Genomic DNA, 20,156 nt, shown 5'->3' with positions numbered 1-20,156 from the left:
TGAACTACAGAGGGAAAGTACCCAAGGATTTTTGGTTCCCTTTGCCTTCCTCCATGCCCCAAACCATTTCCTCATTTATTCTAACCATTTACTGAGCACTAATCAGTGAAATCCCTAGTTCAGAAAGACTAAGCTTTGTTGGGCTGTTTTTATCCATATATTTCAGTTGAGGTGCTATAGATGTGGAGAAAACCAGAGAAGACACATAGATCTCTTGGCTTTGGTCCAAGTGGGGGATTCTCAACAGACAGAATAGGTAACATACAAGACAGCATTCCAGGGAGCAGGAAAAGTACTGGGTTATACTAACAGAATGACAGCCCATCAGAATGGGCTGTAAACAGGTCAGACTTAAAGGCATATTAAAGAAAAAGACTTTTATACATAGTAACAAACTGCAGGTAAGAATGAGACATTACTCATTTTCCAGGGTAGGAAGTCTTATGATTTATATTAGGGATCTCTAAAGAGTAAAGGTTCCCCAAGGAACTCTGGTAGCACCAATTCCAGGGCTGAGCATGCTTCAGCGAGTTCATTGCAGCCAACATCTGAAACATCAAATAAATGGAAGTCCCTTAAAGATTCCTCCAAGACTACATGAACTACTCCCCAGAGCTGTTCCTTCACCAGAACCTTTCTGCTAATTGTTACTGAGATTTTTCTTTTTTTTTTTTTTGGAGACAGCATTGGCTGTGTCACACAGGCTGGAGTACAGTGGTGCAATCTTGGCTCACTCACTGCAACCTCTGCCCCCCGGGCTCAAGCGATCCTCCCACCTCAGCCTCTCAAGTAGCTGGGACCACAGGCACACACCACCACGCCTACTTTTTTGTATTTTTGGTAGAGATGGGGTTTCAGCATGGTGCCAGGCTGGTCTTGAACTCCTGAGCTCAAGCAATCTGCCCGCCTCAGCCTCCCAAAGCTTTGGGATTATAGGCGTGAGCCACCGGTGCCTAATACTGAGATTTTTCTGAGAAAATAAATTTTGAGAATTGTGGTTGTGAGAAAATATAGTTGCCATGTAGTATATAGGTAGACTTCACTAATCCCTAAATTTAAAAGACCTGTGTGAGGCATCCTTATGTGTTAATTTTTAATTTTCTAGTTTATCTTGCTTTATCCTTAAAAAAAGTTCATTTCACTTGCCATTTTTCTACCATCCACATTACTATACATTTATATTTACTTCCAAGCACCTCAAGTACTTCAGGGCTCTCACTGGAGTGTCACAGCACTGTCAGAAATGGAAAGATACTACAAGGAAACACGTTAAAATTTTGGAAAAAGTTTACAGTGGAGATCTACTCCTTAAAGAGTCCTCCAAGACTACATGAGCTACTTACCAGAGCTGCTCCTAGAATCCAGGTTTCTCGAATCTTAATCTGGGCCTTTTCTTTTGAATAGTATAGGTGGGGTCTTATTCATATAGCCTAAACCTAAATTGGTTCTGGTTCTTAGTGAATATTTTTGTTTTTTTGAGACAAGGTCTTGCTCTGTTGCCCACGCTGGCGGTGTGGTGGCATGATCTGGGTTCACTGCAACTTCCGCTTCCCAGGTTCAAGTGATTCTCATGCCTCAGCCTCCTGAACAGCTGGGATTACAGGTGCCTGCCACCACCCAGCTAATTTTTCTATTTTTTTTTTTTTTTTTTTGAGACGGAGTCCCGCTCTGTTGCACAGGCTAGAGTGTAGTGGCGTGATCTCGGCTCACTGCAAGCTCCGCCTCCTGGGTTCACGTCATTCTCCTGCCTCAGCCTCCCAAGTAGCTGGGACTACAGGCACCTGCCACCATGCCCGGCTAATTTTTTGTATTTTTAGTAGAAACGGGGTTTCACCGTGTTAGCCAGGATGGTCTCAATCTCCCGACCTTGTGATCTGCCCACTTTGGCCTCCCAAAGTGCTGGGATTACAGGCATGAGCCACTGCGCCCGGCTTTTTTTTTTTTTTTTGAGACAGAGTGTCGCCCAGGCTACAGTGCAGTGGCGTGATCTCAGCTCACTGCAACCTCTGCCTCCCAGGTTCAAGTGATTCTCCTGCCTCAGCCTCCCAAGTAGCTGGGACGACAGGTGCATGCCACCATGCCCGGCTAATTTTTTGTATTTTTAGCAGAGATGGGGTTTCACCATGTTGGCCTCAAGTGATCTGCCAGCCTCAGCCTCCCAAAGTGCTGGGATTATAGGTGTGAGCTACCATGCCCAGCCAGTGAATGGTTATTTCTGAAGTGACTTTAGGAAAAGAATATGAATGTGTATATGGGAGGGACACTTGCCTTTCTGTGAGGCAGCTGGCAGTTTTCACCAGATTTAGGCTCACAGCCTGCTTCCACCTTGTGATTCAATCAGAATTTGGTTTTAGAAAATTTTCTTGAGAACTTTATTCGGCAAAAAAATCCTCCGAATGATTTAAACAGAACTGTATACTCTTCCTCTCTCTCCACGGGTGTATGTGTGTGTATACATATAGATATTATACTAGCAATTTAGAAAATTTCCTGTGCCTCCTGTGTCCTTTCTACTTGTATTTTAACTAAAGGTTATGGAGAAATAGCCGAAGCAGTTTCAAAAGCCTGTCCCCAATAACATATCAGCAATTGAGGCTAGGAGGCAGTGTTCTCTTCCCACTTCCTGAGGCTTTTAAATATAATTATGCTAATTTTTGCCTTTGCCTCCTGATTCAACTGGAGTCTTTGAGTTCACCACTCAAAAGCTTTCCTTAACCAGAGTCACCTGATAAGGTGAGTCAGAAGTCTGCAGAATCATCACTTCCAATGACCAAAGCCTGACTGTTTCCCAGCCTCGAAAAGGATACAGCCTAGCAGTAATGTGTATCATGACTGGTAGAGGGACTGAGCCTGACGCTGAATGGCCCGGAAGTAACACAGCAGTATTCAAACACTGGAGGGTTGGGGAGGGATCAGGAGGTGGAATGGGGGAGACACACTTGTAGTGTGGTAGTCCAATTTTTTGGTAGTCCAATGGGAGGAGAACATGAATTTGGTCCACAGCAAGTCAGACTGTACGTGTAATAAAGGAAGGACTACATGGATCCTTTATCATATACTCCTCTCCTCCAGGCACCAGTTCCTATGCCAAATCCTGCCAAAGACAGAAATACACAAAAAGCTTGAAAGTGCTCAATCTGAGAGCAAGTTAAGCTGCAGGAAAGCAGCTGCAAAGAAGTATATTAAGACAGGGCACAGGGAAGAGGGAATCAAAGCAAGTGCCCCACTGTCACCCTCATTACTTTCCTGTTGCTATAGATAAGATGATAGCTGCACTCACACAGCAAAGCAGATGGCTGAGCAAGCTGAAGCCCAGACTTCAGAGTAAGTAGTCATCTTCAAGGTTATCATCACCAGACATGGAAGCAGCTTCTATTGAAGAGAAATAAGAAGGAGAAAGTTAGACACTGCCCTACTCCAGCAGGCACTGCCAGTGAGGCTCAAATGAAAAATAGATCTCTTGGTGCTCAATGACCTGACTAGGAACCAAGCCTTCAATTAACCTCCCTAGTCTGGAACGACTGAATGAGAAAAGTTAATCTCCAAAGATGCTCTAGGGAGGAAATACTGCTTGTACCTGATAAGCTGAGGCAGGACAGGGTATGTGTTATCTCTCCAGAGTTCTTTTTGGTCTCAGTGAGCAAGGTGCTGAGAGAGGCATCTGTTTCTGTGGCCTGAGTGGATGAAAACAGTAAAAACGGAGGAACATGTTGGCTTTTAGGAAAAAAGAGGCCACCCTTTCATTCTTCTCATAGGACCTGGTTAAGGCAGTTGCATTTGGCTACCAAGAGGGACAAAATGCTCCTTTGGTCAACTACTGGAGGAGCTCAAAGTCCTCAGGAAAGCTAACACAGTATCAGGACTATAAGTCCTTAGTGTCTATGTGCTAGATTTGCCTGGAAGCAGCACCCTATATAACTACAATGGCTCACCATGTCCTTCAACATGTCTGGGACAGCTCTGTTTTCTTCTATGTCTTCAGGAAGCTCAATTGCATATCCTTTGTGTACTAATTCTAGCCCAATATCAAGTTTCTGAGAAGAAAAATGAAAAGCAAATGATGTTCTCTCAGTAAGCAAGGGCAAATTTGAGGAAACAAGGCAGAAGGACTGACACTTCAAAGACATTCCTTTGGTGAGATGGTGAGAAGGATCTTAAAAGTAAGAGTAATATCAGATAAGGGTTTCTGAGAAAGAAAAAGTAAATTAGGCCATAAATATACTGAAGATATGGTAAGCAGTGAGTGAATACCAGTCTTACCTTCCCATTGCTAGTATCATATAAGTAGATCTTTGGCCAAGTTGAGATCCCAGTCTGGACATAGCTAGAGATTTTGGCTACCAGAGGCTTCCAGTCAGCACAATGAGTGAGTCTATCAAACTCATCCAAAGCTTCCTCTTCCCATTGGTCACCTGGCAAAAGATTGTAGGGGTTACTGCTGATAGGGGTGGGGATTATACCCTGGAGGGAAGCTGGAACTACCCTTTTCTACTCAGGAAGGCACCTGTGTCTTCTCCGGTCGGGTTGAGTCTGCCAGGCAAGTTTCTGGCTGCTGCTAGTGTTGGGGAGGAAAAGGCACCTGACTCCCCAGAATTCAAAAAGCCTGGGAATGTGAGAATTCCTTCCAATGAACTGTATGAAAGTTATTCTATTTGAAGGCAAGCTCAAAAGGTGGCATGACCAATTTACCTGAGGGAGCGATCCGTGCCAGACTACATTCTATTGCTTGAAATGGAAGGCTTAGGAAGTCACTCCTGAAGTAAAAGAAACTAAAATTAGAATCCTGGGGCCAGAAACATCTTCTTATATTGCTCTTTTAGAAAGAACCGACTAATATGAGACGATAACCATCTGCTCTCTGTAAACAGGTTCCCTTCCAAATACCCCTGACAACTGCCAACAGCTCACCACCCTATGGCCAGAACGGAGTCAGTAGTTGGGATTCAGCTGACCTCAGCACTGACCTGAGAGCCCTGAGGTCCTTCAGTGGGCAATCTCCATTATCTCCAAAGTCAACAAAGTAGAGGTCCAAGTTCCCATTCTCCAAGGTGCCAAGGACCCTGGCTCGATACCAGGAACCATTTGTAGGTAAAGGTGCTGCTACAATGTCTCCTACATGCACAGTCAAGTCTTCAGGCTATATGTAGGGAGGAGGAGAAAAGCAGAGTTGCAAAGTGGTAGGCTCATAAACAGAATCATAGGTGGAAGAAAGAACAAGTAGTTACTCCACAGGGAAAGGAAGAGAGTACAATGAAAAAGATCTGCCTTCTTTTCATTAAACCCCAGCCCTGTCCCTGTGGCAACTCACCACACTATTCTCATAGTGCTGGGTCATCTCATTGACAAGCTTATCCAATTGCAGGCTGCGGGAGCCAACAATCTGGATCCAGAAGTGGTTAGGGTGTTCAGAAGCAGAGACGTAGACTTCTAGGTACTCATCAGCATGGAAACTGAAGTCAGGACTGGGGACTAAACACAGAGATAAGGATGGTGGCCACATCGGACCCATCTCTGGTTGGAATGAAGAGATTACACCAGGGCAGTGAGAGGTACAAATACCAATGGCTGTTACCACTTTAAAATGGCAGGAGAGGCAACTGGATGAATCAAACAAGAATATCCTAAAGAAAGATACTAAGCTATCCTTTGTACCTTTCCATGTAACTGAGTAATAACAGCTTACATTCTTTGTCATGTGCTACGTATTCAAATCAGTCACCAATTATAAAGAAGGTAAACCTCCATACACTAGCTGCAGCATGGATCAGTAAAAAGATATGTGGACAGCAACCTTTACGTGGACAGCGACGGATGTGGGCCTGTTCCAGATCCCATTCTACCAATGACTGCTTATGTCACCCTGGACAAGTCTGTGAGCTTCTTGGGGACCCAGGTCCTCTTTGCCCATGCTAGCACCTATGTAGAGAAGAGATAGCTCACAGCCTTTTCTTTTTCAATAGTGATGATTTTTAAAAACAATAATGAAACAGGCAATATAAAATCTGGCTGAGAATTTTACTTGTTGATAAAGTATGTCTAGGCTGGGCGTGGTGGCTCATGCCTGTAATCCCAGCACTTTGGGAGGCCAAGGAGGATGGATCATTTGAGGCCAGGACTTTGAGACCAGCCTGTCTAACATGGTGAAACCCCATCTCCACTAAAAAATACAAAAATCAGTCGGGTGTGATGGTGTGCATCTGTGGTCTCATCTATTCAGGAGGCTGAGGCATGAGAATCGCTTGAATCTGGGAAGCAGAGGTTGCAGTGAGCTGAGATCACGCCACTGCACTCCAGCCTGGGAGACAGAGGAAGACTCTGTCTCGAAAAAAAAAAAAAGTATGTCTAGAGAAACAATATCAGGTAAATCCAATTATTTGATGTATTACTCATTTGTTTCCTGTGTCAGCATTTTGCCATTTTCATCAGCTGTTTTATATTTAGAAAAATATTTATGTTTAGTATTAATTCAAGTAAAATATTATTACCAGAAAGGAATATCTCTGATGATAGACATAAGTATATTCATAAAACAAGCTTTTTATTGCTTTCTATTTTGGGTAATCTAAGCCAGTATTTCTTTTTAAAAAAATATTTAATTTTTTTTTTTTTTTTTTTGAGACAGGGTCTCACTGTCACCCAGGCTGGAGTGCAGCGGTGTAATCCCAGCTCACTGTAGCTTCGACCTCCTGGGCTCATGTGATTCTCCCATTTCAGCCTCTCAAGTAGCTGGGACCACAGGTTGCACCACCACGCCCTAAGCCAGTATTTCTTTTTCTTTTTTTAGCAGAAAACCTAGGTTATTTGTTAAGCTGTTACAAAAACAAAACAATTACCATTTGAAGTATTTTTAGGACTTTATCCCAGACTCATTTGTTCTGTTACAGAAACTAACCTAGAAGGTTGGAAATTAAAGGATATAACCTAAGAGGTTATAACAGAGCAGGCTGGTAAAACATGGCAAAAGGAGCTCTCTCTTTCCCACCCTGTCTACTTATACCTCCAAGCTCCTGTGCATTCTCACCACATAGGTCTGCTAGCTCATAAAAAATGCATACAGTGAAGGCAAGAATTATAGGCCTACTCAGAGGGTACCCAGACACAGAATGTTTTGGGGCAAATAATAAACTACAAATATCCTCTTGGTTAATTCACCTTTGTTAATAAAGGTCACATATCTATCTTTTGCTGGTGACAACTTATCTCAGTATAGTCTGTCTCAAGAAAGAAGTGGTTCAGGTTGGGTTTTGGAAAAGGAAGAAGACTTTCACCAACTTTGCTCCAGAGTGGAAGAGGCACCAAGTTCTCTCCTGCAATTAGGAGCAGAATCTTAAACCTGCATAAATCATTTTCAGTGATCAACATCTGCATCCTCAAATGTCCACCAACTGTTGGTGTGGATTCTACCTCCATCCCATCTTCATAACATCTTACTGAATCTTCTGTCCTGACCCCAGCCATATTATACTGGCTGGTCACAGACTGAGAAAGCATTCCTTCTAATCTCTCCAATGTCTAAGCCAGTATTTCTATGTTCTATGATTAATGGGCTCCCTCTTTGTTACATACTTTCAAACATGGACATCTCTGGGATGGCCTGGGCTCCAGACTTCTGAAAGCTGTCATCACTAGGTTTCTCCCAGGAACCTTCCTTTGGCACCACCACAGCCATGTTGCCTCCTCCTTTGGGTGGAGGAGTCACCAGGGGTGCAGCCGGCTCCATGCTAGAACTGGTGTTTTTCCATAAAGCTGGCTCTCCAGCTCCACCTGGCTCTGTGATGTCTTCTCTTCTCACACTGATTGGCTGTTTGCGTGGGACTCTGGTTTCTGCAGAATGAGCAATTCTCTTTCGAAGCTCTTCATCTTCTGAAACTTTCTCCAGTATCAAATGCTGTGGAAAATAAGAGAAAGGCTGATACTCTGACCCGGGATAGAGTAAAAGGATCTTCTCATGCTCAGGTATAATTCAAGTCTATTAGCTACTTGCCTTGGCTGCTGCCACTTCCTTCTGTGTTCCTGAGATTTTTATAAGTCTTGATAGTAGTAATGTCCCTTCTGATTCTTTGTCACAGGTAATTTTGGCTCCAGAGGCCTTACAGATAGAACGAATCGTCTCGCCGCCTCTCCCTACATTAAACAATACATAAAAACCTGCCCTTCCCTCCTGGCCAACCTTAGCTACTGGAGAAAGCACTGTTTTGCATATACTAGGAGAAGAGAATCAGTTCTCATTTCTAAAGTGAACAAAATTCAAGATGTTGAATGGAAAGCAGGAGCTACTGAAATTATTACTGTGAAAAGGAGAATACCATATTCTTTGTTTTTTCCATTTTATTTAAACTCTATACTTTGGCTAACTTCATGTCATTTTCATTTTGACCACTCAGCATGGCCATATCAGGTCATAAGATATGCTACATGGTGTGTCAGAACACTGGATCAAGGACAGGACATTTCTCTGCCTCTAACAGCAGCATTAAGTGATGCTCTAGGGGAAAGCATAAAAGGTACTCTCCAGAGCACTATCTTAAATGACTTGAGATAACATGAGCATCCCGAGCTTCCCTTTAAAAATCAATTATAAGGTAAATATAATACATCTACTAGAACCCATAAAGAATCAATTTGTAAGGTTCAGATCACACAACTTTTTGAGGAAACAGGTTTGGTTTTACCACCAGTTCTGCAAACAGTAAACCTCTGGTCTCAATGCCCCTTTTTCCCCCCTCACATGGTAAAGAGGAACTAGGCCAGAAAAAATCCTTGGGAAGGTGTGAAAGAGAGGCAAAGGTAAAGAATAAAGGAAACAGTAGAGGAAGCCATCCAGTGGTACCTATGATTCTGCCCACAGATCTCTGGGGAACTGAAAGCTGCTCAGACACTGGGGTATTCTCTGTCAGGATCTGATGGATTGCTGCTTTGGCCTTGCACACCTGAACAGGAAAACCACTGATAAGCAGCACTCGCTCATCGCCTACATCCTCTGTGTCCACATCAATCCGAGCACCTGTCTGTTTCCGCAGCTGCAAAGAAAAGGACATTTGGCAGTACATTCTGGAAGAGTTCCCTTTTGAGCCCAGCTACAGACACTCTAAAACAAACCCTGGAGGTAGACAGAGTTAGCCAAAGGCATCAGCTAATGCTATCTATACAACCAATCCTCAGTTACTTTATATACAACCTCAGTTGTTACTATCTATACAACCAGTCCTCACCTTATGGAAGGAGATTAGCAACAAATATAACCCCAAATAGCAGTGAATTCAAACCCATTTATCTTTGTGTTTAGAATCCTTTCCCCTCACTAATTTTATTTGGATTAGAGAATCAAATATTTTGTTTTCTTGACATTTCAGCTGAACAATGGAAGATGGTAAGAAGAACCAGGTAGCCATTCAATATTTACTGTCAATTAATGAGAGTTCATTAATTCCACAGTAGAAAAGGATAATTTGGCCAGGCACGGTGGCTCACGCCTGTAATCCCAGCACTTTGGGAGGCCAAGGCGGGTGGATCATTAGGTCAGGAGATAGAGACCATCCTGGCTAACACAGTGAAACCCCGTCTCTACTAACAATACAAAAAATTAGCGGGGCGTGGTGATGGGCGCCTATAGTCCCAACTACTTGGGAGGCTGAGGCAGGAGAATGGCGTGAACCCGGGAGGCGGAGCTTGCAGTGAGCTGAGATAGCGCCACTGCGCTCCAGCCTGGGCGACAGAGCAAGACTCTGTCTAAAAAAGAAGAAAAGAAGAAGAAGAAGGAGAAGAAAGAGAAGGAGGAGGAGGAAGAAGAAGAAGGAAGAAGAAGGAGGAGAAGAAGGAGAGGAGGAGGAGGAGAAGGAAGAAGAAGAAAGAAGAAAGAAGAAAGAAGAAAGAAGAAAGAAGAAAGAAGAAAGAAGAAGAAGAAGAAGAAGAAGAAGAAGAAGAAAAGGATAATTCAAGCTATAACATGCTGACAATCACCCAGTCAAAAACCCATATTTCAAACTAAGTCATCCTTTCTCTACGGAGAAGTACTCTTCTCTAGAAGGGAAGTCTAAAAAGTTTAGTTAGCTAAAAAGTTCCTCTATTTGTTCTTTTAAAAATATACATAGTGGCTGGGCCATCCCAGTACTCTGGGAGGCCGAGGCAGGCAGATCACCTGAGGTCAGGAGTTCAACATCAGCCTGGCCAACATGATGAAACCTCATCTCTACTAAAAATACCAAAAATTCGCCAGGCACGGTGGTGAGTGCCTGTAATCCCAGCTACTCGGGAGGCTGAGGCAGGAGAATCACTTGAACCCAGGAGGTGGAGGTTGCAGTGAGCTGAGATCGTGCCATTGCACTGCAGCCTGGACAACAAGAATGAAATTCCATCTCAAAAAAAAAAAAATATATATATATATATATATATTCACACATACACACACACACACACACACACACACACACAGAGTATGAGAATGTTTTGTGATATGGGGTCAGTGGAAGGAAACAAGAAATCAATAAACAGAATCAATCCTTGGGAAAGCAGACTGCCTGCTCAGACACTTACTTGTTTAATATTGGCTCCTTGCCGGCCAATGATGAGCTTCACAGCCTCCTGGGGAACCCGCATCTCTATCTCAATGTCATCTTCCCCAACAAATGTCAGCCGCTCTTCTGCACAGATCGTTGTTCATCAGATCAGACTTAGGTAACACTCAAAGCTATTATAACTACCAGTCCTCCCCAGAATCTGGCTGTCAAAGAGACACTGATCCAAGAGATAAAGTGAGGATCTCAACCATAGTAACAAGGAAAAGTGGCATCTGAATGGGAATTAGAAGGTCCTAAAAGATCAGAGATGGGCATTTTCTCTGGGACACTGTTTCAGATGCTAAAATGGGAAAAACAGACTCTGCAATAACGAGGTGCTGGGGTCTGGGCAAATTACTTCTCCCAAGACATGACTACTGGAGAAGAATGAAGGCCAAAGGTTGTCTGAGGGGTTCATTAGGCTCAGAACTTCTCCTGACTGATATGTACATAAGTCATTTCTCTAGGTCCTATTAGATCCAGCCTTTGAGGTAAGTGCCTTCTACTAACAACTAGGGAAAAGGAATATAGAAAAAAGATGAGTACAGAAATTAAAAAAGAACTCTTTGCTATGTTGATGTTGCTGAATAAAACACATCAATGGAGTTATGAGTTCATTTCATAGACTGGCTTACTTTGCTATGTAAGAACATAGCAAAGACTAGGCCAGGTGTGGTGGCTCACGCCTATAAACTCAGCACTTTGGGAGACCAAGGCAGGTGGATCACTTGAGGTCAGCCACGCTGGTGGTGAAACCCCATCTCTACTAAAAATACAAAAATTAGCCAGGAGTGGTGGCGCACACCTGTAATCCCAGCTACTAGGGTGGTTGAGGCAGAAGAATTGCTTGAACCCAGGAGGCAGAGCTTGCAGTGAGCCAAGATTGCTCCACTGCACTCCAGGGTGGGCAACAGAGTGAGACTCCATATCAAAGCAAAAAAAAAAAAAAAAAAAAACCAGACTAAATAATTTTAGTCAAAGATTCCTCACAGAAAGCCAATCACAATACCTGAGTCAGGCATGGAGGCACATGCCTATAATCCTAGCACTTTGGGAGGCCGAGGTGGGCAGGTTGCTTGAGCTCAGGAGTTCAAGACCAGCCTGGGCAACATGGCAAAACCCCATCTCTACAAAAAATACAGGTGTGTGGTACACGCCTGTGGTCCCAGCTACTTGGAGGCTGAAGTGGGAGGACTGCTTAAACCCAGGAGGTCGACACTGCAGTGAGCCAAGATTGTGCCACTGTACTCCAGGCTAGGTGACAGAAACCCCACAAAAAACCCACACAATACCTGGCAAGGAAAGAGTTTTTTTTTTTCAATTTAACAAGGCAGGAGCATGTCTGAACATTTTCACATGTACAGTCATAGGGTTCACATACCTCTGCTTTCCCTATACCTGCGGTATAGGATATAGGCAATTGTTGCACTGGCTGGGATCCCGAGGCCCAGGGCTATTTTCTGAATGGTGGACAGGCTTGTCCAAGAAGTTCGTTCAGTGGACATTTTCTGCTGTACTCTGACTTACATCCTGAAACAAGCAAAGCAGGGAAAAGAGGTAGCTTTCATCCAATACTTGTATGAATAGCAGAGAGGCATGGAAGCACATTATTATTGAAAAGAATACTACTGCCTACCTTCCAATTTCAAGAGCTTCAGCAATTTCAAAATTTATTTCATATAAAAAGGGCTCAGGGTATTTTTTTAAAGTTAGCTAAGGTACACATAGAATTAAATAGAAGCATACTTCGCTTTCCCCACCCAAGGAGAACTGATCAGTTTTAAAAGACAAACCAAAAAAAAAAAAAAAAAACTAAATGAATCAAATATTTAAAATATATATACTTAGATTTCATATTAAATTATTTAAAATTACTTATCTAAGTCCTTTCATGTCTCCAGGGGTTTCCAGAAGCTGCTGCCTCTGCAAGTAATGCCATTCCAGGCTTAGTAAAGGCCTTACTATTTATCTTTGTTGGAAGTACAGTCTTCATTTACTGTCTCTACTTTTGGTTTCTATTTATTTACTCATTAATGAACAGTGAAATGGGGTTCTTCCCTACTCCATCACCAAAACTGTAACTTCCCAGATAATCAACCCAGAGGGCATGCATGGAGCCTTATCTCATCCATCTCTCTGCAGTAGCAGGAAGGTGGCCACTCCCTCCACAAAACTCTTTCCTTGGTTTCTGTGCCCTCTTTCTGTTGGTTTCCTTTTATTTCCCTGGAGGGTCCTTCCAAGTTTGGGCTTCTCATCCTGTGCCATCAATTGTTAATGTCACTCTGCTCTCTTTAGACCATTTCATCCACATATGTGGGTTCAATTACTACCTATATGTTAATAACATCAACAGTGCTGCATCTGGCCTGATTGAGAAGCCCAAATCTTATTTAGACCACTGTAATAGCCCTCTTACAGGCTTTCGTGCTGAGTTTCTCTCTGACACTGTATCTTCATTTTGCTGTGTTCCTCATTATATTTCCTTATTCCACATAGTTTCTCAGCCTCCCTCTCCACTCAAACCTCTCATGCTGCCTCCTCCACCCTTTCTCAACTGAGGTCCTTGCTTTCTATTTCACTGAGAAAGTAGAGCATTCAGAGAAAATATCCACAAGCTTCTACACATTTTCCCACCTACCTCCACCTGTGCCTAAATGCTTGCTGTTCTCTCCTGTGACCACAGATGAACTGTCTCTGCTCCTAGCACTGAAGTCTTTCACAAAAGCACTGCTCCACAAGTTCTCCTTGCTTCTCCTGCATTATTAACATTTTCTTTCCCCTCTACTAGACAGTCCCATCAGCAGACAAACATTCTCCGTTCTTAAAGAAAACCCTGGATTTCACTTCAACTACTTCCCATTTCTTTTCTTCCTTTTAAAGGAAAACTTGAGTGTCAATACATCTGTCCTCAAGTTCTCTTCTTAAATCCACTCTAACTGCTCACATCAGGGTCACCAATGATTTCACATTGCTCAATCCAAAGACTGATTCTCAGTTCTCATCTCACCAGATGTCCCCACAGTATTTGGCACAGCTGGTGATTCCCTCTTCTCTGAAACACTTTCTCCATAGCACACCCTCCTGGTTTTCCTCCTTCCTTTCCGGCTATTCCATCAGTCTCCCAGTTGCTGATTTCTTCGCATTTTTCTATCCTCTAAACACTGGAGTGCCTCGGGGATCTGTCCTTTGCCCTCTTCTCTGTTCTACCTTACTTCCTTGGTGATCTCAAGTCTCATTCACAGACTGGCGTTAACTCCTATCTATATGCTGATAACTTCCAAATTAATAGATCCATGTAGGACCCTTCTCAACTGCCTACATGGATCTCCATTTGATGTCTAATATACATCTCAACTTAACACTGAGCTCCCGATTCACCCCCTTGCCATAATCTTTGCCATCTCAGCAAATGGCAATTCCTTTTTTTTTCTTTTGAGACAGGGTCTTTCTCTGTTGCCAGGCTGGAATGCAGTGGTGCAACTATGGCTCACTGCAGCCACAACCTCTGGGCTCAAGCAATCCTCCCACCTCTCAGCCTCCCAGTAGCTAAGACTACAGGTGCATGCCACCACGCCTGGCTAATTTTTGTATTTTTTGTAGAGAGAGAGTTTCACCATGTTGCCCAGGCTGGTCTTGAACTCCTGGGCTCAAGTGATCCACCAACCTCAGCCTTCCAAAGTGCTGAGATTACAGGGGTGAGCCACTGTGCTCCGCCTCGACTGCATTCTCTTACTTCGTCATCCTCTCTCTCACACTGCACACTTAGCCTGTCGACAAATCTTATTTGCTCTGCCTTCAAATTATCCAGAATCTGACCTTTTCTCTTTGCAGTTCTATGACCCTGCTCTAAAATACCATCTTTTCCCTAGATTACTTCATTGCCTAATGACGTTCCGGCATTTGCCATTGTCCATTCGGTTTATTCTCAGCACAAGAGCTGGAGTAAGTACTATGTGCTAGATGCTATTGTGGCACTAAAGACACAAAAATGAAAAGATAAATGTGTTGAGTAGCTACTATGCCAGGCACATTACATAATTTTATTTAATAGTCATATAACCCTGTAAAGTAGGAAATATTAATCCTATAGAAGAGTACACACACTTGAAGAGGTTATCTAATCTCTAACCCAGAGTCTGGGTTATTATTTGCGTGTAAAAAACCTTGTAAAGTGATTTTAGAAATCCTTCCCCACCCTTCTTTTTACCTAAACTCTCAGGGTAACAGCACCTGTATTTTTATTCTTTATTTTGATTAACATATCCAATTCAAAATTAATACTGACAGAAAGTATTGTAGGTGGTTAAAAAAACACTGAAGACTAAAAAAACTAAAGATAGGTAATAAAAAACTGAAAACTAAATATCTGTATTTCTAGATACTACGATCAAGTAGAATAAAGCAAGCTGGCTTTAAATGAGATTTGCTTAAAAATGAGTGAATGTAACTTTGCTATAATTTGCCTCCAGGTACAAAAATTGAACCCAAATAATTATAATAAACAAAAATGTATTTCACCTTGGGGGGAAACACTGGCTTTATCCTGGTAAGGCTAAAAACATACTCACTAATACAAAACCTACTGTGGAATAAAACTTAGGCTTTCAGGGAAAGCACAGCCGATCAGGAAGAGTGAAGAGAGAAAGGAGAACATCTAGCACCGAAATCTCACTGAGGAGCAGATAGAGTCAGGTAAGGGAGGCTGGAGGTAGGTTTCTTACAACAGTCATCCTCTCTCATCCTTGAGAAATATGTTCCAAGAACCCCAGTGGATGCCTTGGAGTACTGAAAACTATAGGTTTTTTCAATGTGATAACCAACATGGCTACTAAGTGACTAAGAGGCGGGCAGCATATACAGCATGGATACGCTGGACAAAGGCAGGATTCTCATCTGGATCAGGATGGAGATTTCATCATGCTAGTCAGAATGGTGCACAATTTAAAACTTAAGAATTGTTTATGCCGGGCGCGGCGGCTCAAGCCTGTAATCCCAGCACTTTGGGAGGCCGAGACGGGCAGATCACGAGGTCAGGAGATCGAGACCATCCTGGCTAACACGGTGAAACCCTGTCTCTACTAAACAAACAAAAAAAAAGAATTGTTTATTTATGGAACTTCCCATTTAATCTTTTTAGACCAGGATTGACTATGGGTAAGTGAAAGCAAAACCATGGAGAAGGGGAGACTACTACACTGTCATACAGATGACCAGAATTTGTATCTGGCCTCAGAGTTTTACTGATCAATAGAACTGAATAAAGTTCTTCAGAGAACTACCAGAAGTTTGCCAAATCTATTTTTTCTATATTCTGGTTTTAAACAAATTTAATCCACCTTCTTGCCCGGACTCGCAGCCTGAGCAAAAAACAAAACCGCCTTTTACTACTGGGGTGGGGGATGGGTACCTCTTTTCAAGTGTGTTGTCTACTTTGGGTCATTACTTGGTAAATTCAGTATATCATTTTTAGAGACTATCAATCTGAGGGAATACTGTTCTCTCCTGACCTTTTTAGAATGTAGGACAGAAAGGGTTGAGTTTAATGTAGGCTGTTTGCTTTCATTTATGAGGTTCTTTCTCCAACTCATTGGATAAACATTAGCTTCTCTTTTTTTAAATAGGCTGCAAATAAAACCCTTCACCACCCTGAAAATTTGGATGGTATTATATAAGCATCTTTGTATATACCAAAGGAAACAAGTTGTTTCATAAAGGAGATTTTCGGCTTAACTAATTCTTGAATACATACTTCCCAAACTGCTACTTTTCTACATTGAGATGGTTTATTCTTGGTTTATTCCAGAAAGGATTTGACTTCTTTTGTCCCCTGATTACTTCAGAGAGATATATATATATATATGTATTTTTTTGAGACAGAGTCTCGCTCTGTTGCCCAGGCTGGAGTGCAGTGGCACGATTTCAGCTAACTGCAACCTCCACCTCCCAGGTTCAAGCGATTCTTCTGCTTCAGCCTAACGAGTAGCTGGGACTACAGGCACCTGCGACCATGCCTGCCTAATTTTTGTATTTTTAGTAGAAACAGGGTTTCACCATACTGGCCAGGATGGTCTCAAACTGCTGACTTCGTGATCCCCCGCCTCGGTCTCCCAAAGTGCTGGGATTACAAGGCGTGAGCCACCGTGCCCACTTAGATATTTTCTTATATGACCACTCAAGTTCCTAGCTTGTCTCCATTATTAATGCGTCTTGGTTAAATAGTGCTAGCTCTTTCTTATGTGCTGAGCATGTTGGGGACAGAAGGAGGAAGAAGAATTTCTACTTGGAAACCTTCATAGTCTAGAAAACAAACACCAAAACAGGCTGGGTACAGTGGCTCTTGCCTGTTAATCCCAGCACTTTGAGAGGCTGAGGTGGGAGGACTGCTTGAGATCGAATATTCAAGACTAGCCTGGGCAACACAGTGAGACTGTTTCTACAAAAAAATCACAAAAATTAACAGAGGCCCAAAGGACTAGCTGGGCGTTGTGGTGCACACCTGTAGTCCCAGCTACTCAGGAGGCCAAGGTGGGAGGATGGCTTGAGCCCGGGAGGTGGACGCTGCAGTAAACTGATCACACCACTGCACTCCACCATGGGCAACAGAGTGAGAATTTGCCTGAAGGGGTTAAAAAAAAAAAAAAAAAAGTATAGGGCAAGATGTGTGTATGTTATATGCAAATACTATGCATCTTATACAAGGGACATGAGAATCTATGGATTTGGGTTCTGTGGGGTTCCTGGAACCAATCCCCTGCAGATAATGGAGAGACGACTGTATAAATTCTTGGTCAATGTGACAGCTGAAAGGAGCTAGAACCTTAAGGTTTCTTAGATGGTGCATAGCTGAAAATCATCTCATTAAAATACAACTCACTTTCCTTCTGCAAACCAATACTACATGAATGAACTGCAGTAAATGGACATTTATTCAAGCCAATAAGTATTGAGTTCTGATGTGTGCTTGGCACTGGGGACACAAAAGTCAAGATAGACTTGGCAGCTGCCTTCATGGAGTTTCTTGTCTGGCATGGAAGATCCTGACGGGCAGGAGTCTTTAGGTCTTAAAGGCTTTGGGAAACTGAAATCTAGCCCCATGAACAAGAATGAACTTGATCTGTATTTTCATGCCGTCTGCTTCTAAAAACACCTTTCTGGCCATAATTCATGCTTATGGGGCATAGAAATCAAAAGATTTTATAACTAGAAGGGACTACAGAACTTATTTGATTCCATTAATAATGTTCAATTTGGGAAACTGCGGCTCAGGGATAGAAAAGAATTGATCTAAGGTCACACCGCTAATTAGTCATTTCTACACAATACAGTGTGCAAGGGAAATAAGTCTGTTTTGATGGCCAGTCATAATCACACCTCTTTACAGAGGCCCAAAGGATTAGCAGAACTTTTGTTTTCCAGTTCTGACACTATCAAGATCAAGTGCCGAGGGGCCTCTGCAGCCAAGGCCCCTCAATCTCCATCCCCTACACTGGGTTGAGTTACATTGCTATGCGCTTCCACAGGATCCCCAATATGCCTTCATTCACACATGCCACGCTTGTCATTCTTGATTAACATCTGTGTCCGTGGTGAGGAGAATGAATTGAAGGCAGCAACGGTAGCTTCAGGAGACCAATCAGGGACTAGTCCAGGTGTCAATGATGGAGATGGAAAGTAGACGAATTGGAGAGTTTGTTGTTGTTTGGATAGAGACAGAGCCTTGGCCTGTCACCCAGGTTGGAATGCAGTGAATGATCATAGCTCACTGCAGCCTTGAACTCCCACAATCATCGGGCGTAGCTGAGATTATAGACGTGGCTTTTTTTGGCCGACTTCTATTTGAAGCAAAAGGTAAATTTCACTAACTCCTCTTCAGACATTACAAATGAATTTGTGCTAGTTATCAGCTGATGTCTCAAAAATGAGAATTTACTTGATCTGTCACTGTGGTTTTGTTCATAATTTTCATATCCTTTCAGTTGTAGGTTTCTCTTAAAGAGAAATGGAAAATAATATAATGTAAACGGGGATAACTGCGTAGTACTGACTGCTAGTTTGTGTTTGATTTTATTACTTAAAAATTGAATGGGAAGGAGGAAGAGACTAGAACTTAAGACCACAGTTCCTAGGGGAAGCTAAGAAGAGGAGATGAGGATCATTGCTGAGTGAGGTATGTGGTTAGATAACGGTTTTCAGTAAAAGCTAACTTTGAAATTTCCTGACATTTGTATTGAACAATTGCCAACAACTATCTGATATGCATTGCTAAGGCTTACTTTATCATTTAAAATGACAGGAGTCAAATAGGATGTGATCAGGAGTCAAATCACATTGTTAGCTTCATGAAAGCATAGATAACTCATTCCAGTATCTCCTAATAACCAGAACCTACCAAGGATCTACAACATGGTGACATGCTTGAATCGAAGCAGCTCAATGTTCTCATCCTTGGTACGTTTCATTTTAAACTCAGGAGGAAAAAAAAGGGTCAACCCCTTTCTCTCAAAACAAGGAAAGGGTCTAAAAGTCAATCTTTCTAATGGGGGTCTCCAGCCAACCCCCACGATGATACCTGCATTAAAGAATAAGGAGGGATACTGGAAAAACAAAAACCCCAAAGTATTATTCTGACAACTGTCAACAGCCATCCTATTAGCGATAACTAAAGAAAAAGCTGGGGAAAGTTAAAGGCAAAGTGATACACGGATGGCAGCTCTCCATCTCAAAAAGGCCCAGTGGACGAGTGTGAACTGACTCAGGGCAAACACAAACGCTCCTGCACCGGGTCCGTTGTGGCGTAAGCGTGTGACCGGAGCATTTTCCTCAGATATAGTTATGAGTTCCCAGTGGGTCAAGTTGCCCCCGAGCGGCGTCTCACAGCCCAGGGCTCTGACTCCCGCCCCTGCGCCCCACATCCTTCCCTCGCCCCGCAGCACGCCATACCCCTCCCTTCCCTCGATCCCGCATTTCCGTCTCCTAGTGGCCAGGGCTGCCCATGACCCAGTCTTTCCCACTCCCCAAACCTTCTCTCTCCATCCCCGCCTTTACCGCTGCTCCAGTCAGCCGTCGAGCGCGCCGCCTCGCGCCTCACCCCAGCTGCAGCCACAGCCGCCGCCGCCTCCCACTCACACGGCGACTGGGAGCCCCGCCTGCGGCACTTCAGCCGCCACTTCCCCGCCCCCGCAGCCCGCTAGCACCAGTCAACACCCTGCTCGCAGTCCGACCAATCGCCTTCTCCCGTAACAACCAATCCTTCCGCGGGCTGCCCCTGAGCGACGTGGCTGCTGCTAGCCACTGCCCAATTACCCGGATGGAATCCAAAGCAGGCCCACCCTATCAGCCAATAAGATCCAGGAAAAGCAGATGTTGTTAATTGAGACCGCACCTGCTGAGAATTAAACAGCCAATTACAAGCTTCCCGGAGACCTCGCAGACCACCTCTAGGCCAATTACCGAAGAGTTTTCTATCTTCTAACCCTCGGGGGAAAATCGGCGCTCATGCTGCTGGGACCTAGGCGTGAGAGCGTTGAATCATGCGTGTCCACCGTTCGCACAAAATTGGTGTCTTTGTACAAAGACAGTGCCACAACACAACTCAGTGAC

At 43.4% G+C, this 20,156-nt stretch overlaps 1 protein-coding gene across 5 annotated transcripts; it reads right to left on the bottom strand.

Annotated features, from left to right (window-relative positions):
- Positions 1-362: 362 nt before the first annotated feature.
- On the bottom strand, positions 363-19,731 carry TDRKH (tudor and KH domain containing). 5 transcript variants are annotated; one of them, XM_037997937.2, is made up of 14 exons: positions 19,602-19,721; positions 11,938-12,086; positions 10,534-10,640; positions 8,831-9,020; positions 7,985-8,124; positions 7,567-7,888; positions 5,309-5,469; positions 4,965-5,137; positions 4,690-4,754; positions 4,261-4,412; positions 3,933-4,034; positions 3,578-3,674; positions 3,281-3,372; positions 363-548 (listed from the first exon to the last, which is right to left on the bottom strand). In XM_037997937.2, exons 2-13 carry the CDS (start codon positions 12,059-12,061, stop codon positions 3,320-3,322), a joined length of 1,686 nt encoding a protein of 561 aa, XP_037853865.1. In that variant the 5' UTR covers positions 12,062-12,086; positions 19,602-19,721; the 3' UTR covers positions 363-548; positions 3,281-3,319. The 5 variants fall into 5 exon arrangements, with proteins under 5 accessions (XP_037853865.1, XP_007975363.1, XP_007975360.1 ...); XM_007977172.3 differs by having other exon boundaries at positions 19,577-19,710; XM_007977169.3 differs by lacking the exon at positions 363-548 and adding an exon at positions 657-3,094.
- Positions 19,732-20,156: the final 425 nt, after the last annotated feature.

The sequence above is a fragment of the Chlorocebus sabaeus genome, chromosome 20, assembly GCF_047675955.1.
Source record: "Chlorocebus sabaeus isolate Y175 chromosome 20, mChlSab1.0.hap1, whole genome shotgun sequence".
Taxonomy (NCBI): Eukaryota; Metazoa; Chordata; class Mammalia; order Primates; family Cercopithecidae; genus Chlorocebus; species Chlorocebus sabaeus.
The sequence above is the reverse complement of the archived record's forward strand: the minus strand, read 5'-3'. Positions and strand labels throughout refer to the sequence as shown.